Here is a 1,909-nt window from a genome sequence, read left to right as displayed (position 1 = left end):
GTAGAAACATTTTTAAAATTTAACAAATTACCACTAGCTATTTTGTTTGTTTATTTTGTTGCTGAGCACAAAGCTACACAATTGGCTACCTGTGCTGTGCAGGGGAGTATCCATACTTTTAAATACTATATGCACAAAATTCCTTAATGTATCAACAAAAACCATGATTTGGTTCAAAATATATTTAATTACAAAGATATGTGTGTATAGTTATCGCTGGATTGATTATGATTCTCATTACAAGATACTTTAGATATACACACATGCATATAATGCGTATGCCTAGTTACACTGTTGCTATGTCCACCATGGATATTAAAACCTAGTTTTTAGTATCATAAAATTTCAGACTTACTGTTGAGCCACTAAAAGACACTAAGACTAGCTTAATAATTCAAATAAAACTCACACTGAAAAAGGAATCTATTTTGAGACGTAAAAATTACAATTATATGTAAATTATCTGAAGTTCCACTTCTATTATCTCTGTCTCAGCTAACTTCTGACAGTCAGGTCACGAAGAATGGAAATACAATGCAAAAATAATGGAGAAAGAGGAAGATAGAAAAGCTGTTAGACATTTATAAGTGCAATACCCTAGTTTTAGTTTTAGAAACATGCACTACCACATTAGAAATAAAGAATAACTGTTTTTCTAAGTTTTAAAAAGTAATAAATGTATATAATAAAACTGTCAAAGGAACTTTGTGTACTTACAAGTTTATAGCACTGACTGAGGTTCCTATAACAACCACTAATTTTACTATCTCCAATCCTTCCGTAATAGACTGTATATAGCAATGGAGGTTGAGACACATTTTTACAAGACGTAATCACATCCACTGGTATCAGCTTAACAGTGACTGAGATTGAAGATGTCTCCATCAGTTCAGCCACTTTGTTATAGTGTTGAGGAATCAGGCATGAAGGCTCTAAGAAAAAGTTATGTTTTAACAATAGTCTCACTTAAATGAGTTTACCTATGTTTGTATTCTACCATTTAATATGGGTCTGTGGCCTTAAATTTTGTACCTTCAGTATTTCAATTTTAATCTTCTTTTCTAAGGAAAATGTACACAATTCATAAAAATGAAAGCGACTGTCTTCGTATACAAGTCCTCTTGAATAGTGTATGAGCACAATATTACATATGAAGTAATATATGTGATTATCATGAAACCACTTTCAACAGGACAAAAGTAAAATATTCCTCAAACCTAATATTAAAGTTACATTAAACTGTCATTTATTTAAAAACGTGCAAGGAATCTTACATGTTCATAACTTCTTATAAATACTAGAAAAAGCTTTGTTTCAGTTTTATATGGCAAGCAAAGCAATGCTGTTGAAGCAAACTACTCCCACACAAAAACTAATGTTGTGAAACTTTACAAACTTCTATTCAAGAACAATTTCCCAATGCAAATCTTTGTACTTCAAAGTATTATAAACAGTTTTATACATTCTGAATAACAACAGTTAAATATATAAAATATATAACGAAAAAAATACATAAAAGGTACACTGAACTCTACGATAAAAGAAACATTTGTGATATTTTACCTGGGAAGGGTTGTAAATGACGACCTACTGCTTTAATGCTCTGAATCCCAACAGCTTGTTCAGATATAATCTTTAATTCTGGATTGAAAGACATCATAATCTTTTTAGGTTCCTGTGCCAGTGATGAAACCCATTCTTTTCTAACTGCTGTCTTGCTGGCAACGAACAGTTGTTCAAGTGATGCATTATACCAGTAAATGCTGTTTTTGTCTGCTGTTATCAAGGTTGGAGGTAAGCCTAGAACACATTATTATAAAGTTCACTTACTAATTACATAATACAAATCTTTGTATTTTGTTTAATAAAGTATTAATGCCTGAGCAACCTTCATATCCCTTGAGAAGCA

General features: G+C 31.2%; 1 protein-coding gene across 1 annotated transcript in view; it reads right to left on the bottom strand.

The window, feature by feature from the left end:
• LOC106472926 (proto-oncogene tyrosine-protein kinase ROS-like) overlaps positions 1 to 1,909 on the bottom strand; it is a 54,814-nt gene that overhangs the window by 37,498 nt on the left and 15,407 nt on the right. The window contains exons 8-9 of the mRNA XM_022401463.1: positions 1,564 to 1,800; positions 718 to 932 (exon numbers count right to left, since the gene is read on the bottom strand). Coding sequence (XP_022257171.1) covers positions 718 to 932; positions 1,564 to 1,800 — 452 coding nt within the window. The remainder of the gene's footprint in view (positions 1 to 717; positions 933 to 1,563; positions 1,801 to 1,909) is intronic.

This window comes from Limulus polyphemus, unplaced genomic scaffold (assembly GCF_000517525.1).
Source record: "Limulus polyphemus unplaced genomic scaffold, Limulus_polyphemus-2.1.2 Scaffold5739, whole genome shotgun sequence".
In the NCBI taxonomy this organism is placed as follows: Eukaryota; Metazoa; Arthropoda; class Merostomata; order Xiphosura; family Limulidae; genus Limulus; species Limulus polyphemus.
The sequence above is the reverse complement of the archived record's forward strand: the minus strand, read 5'-3'. Positions and strand labels throughout refer to the sequence as shown.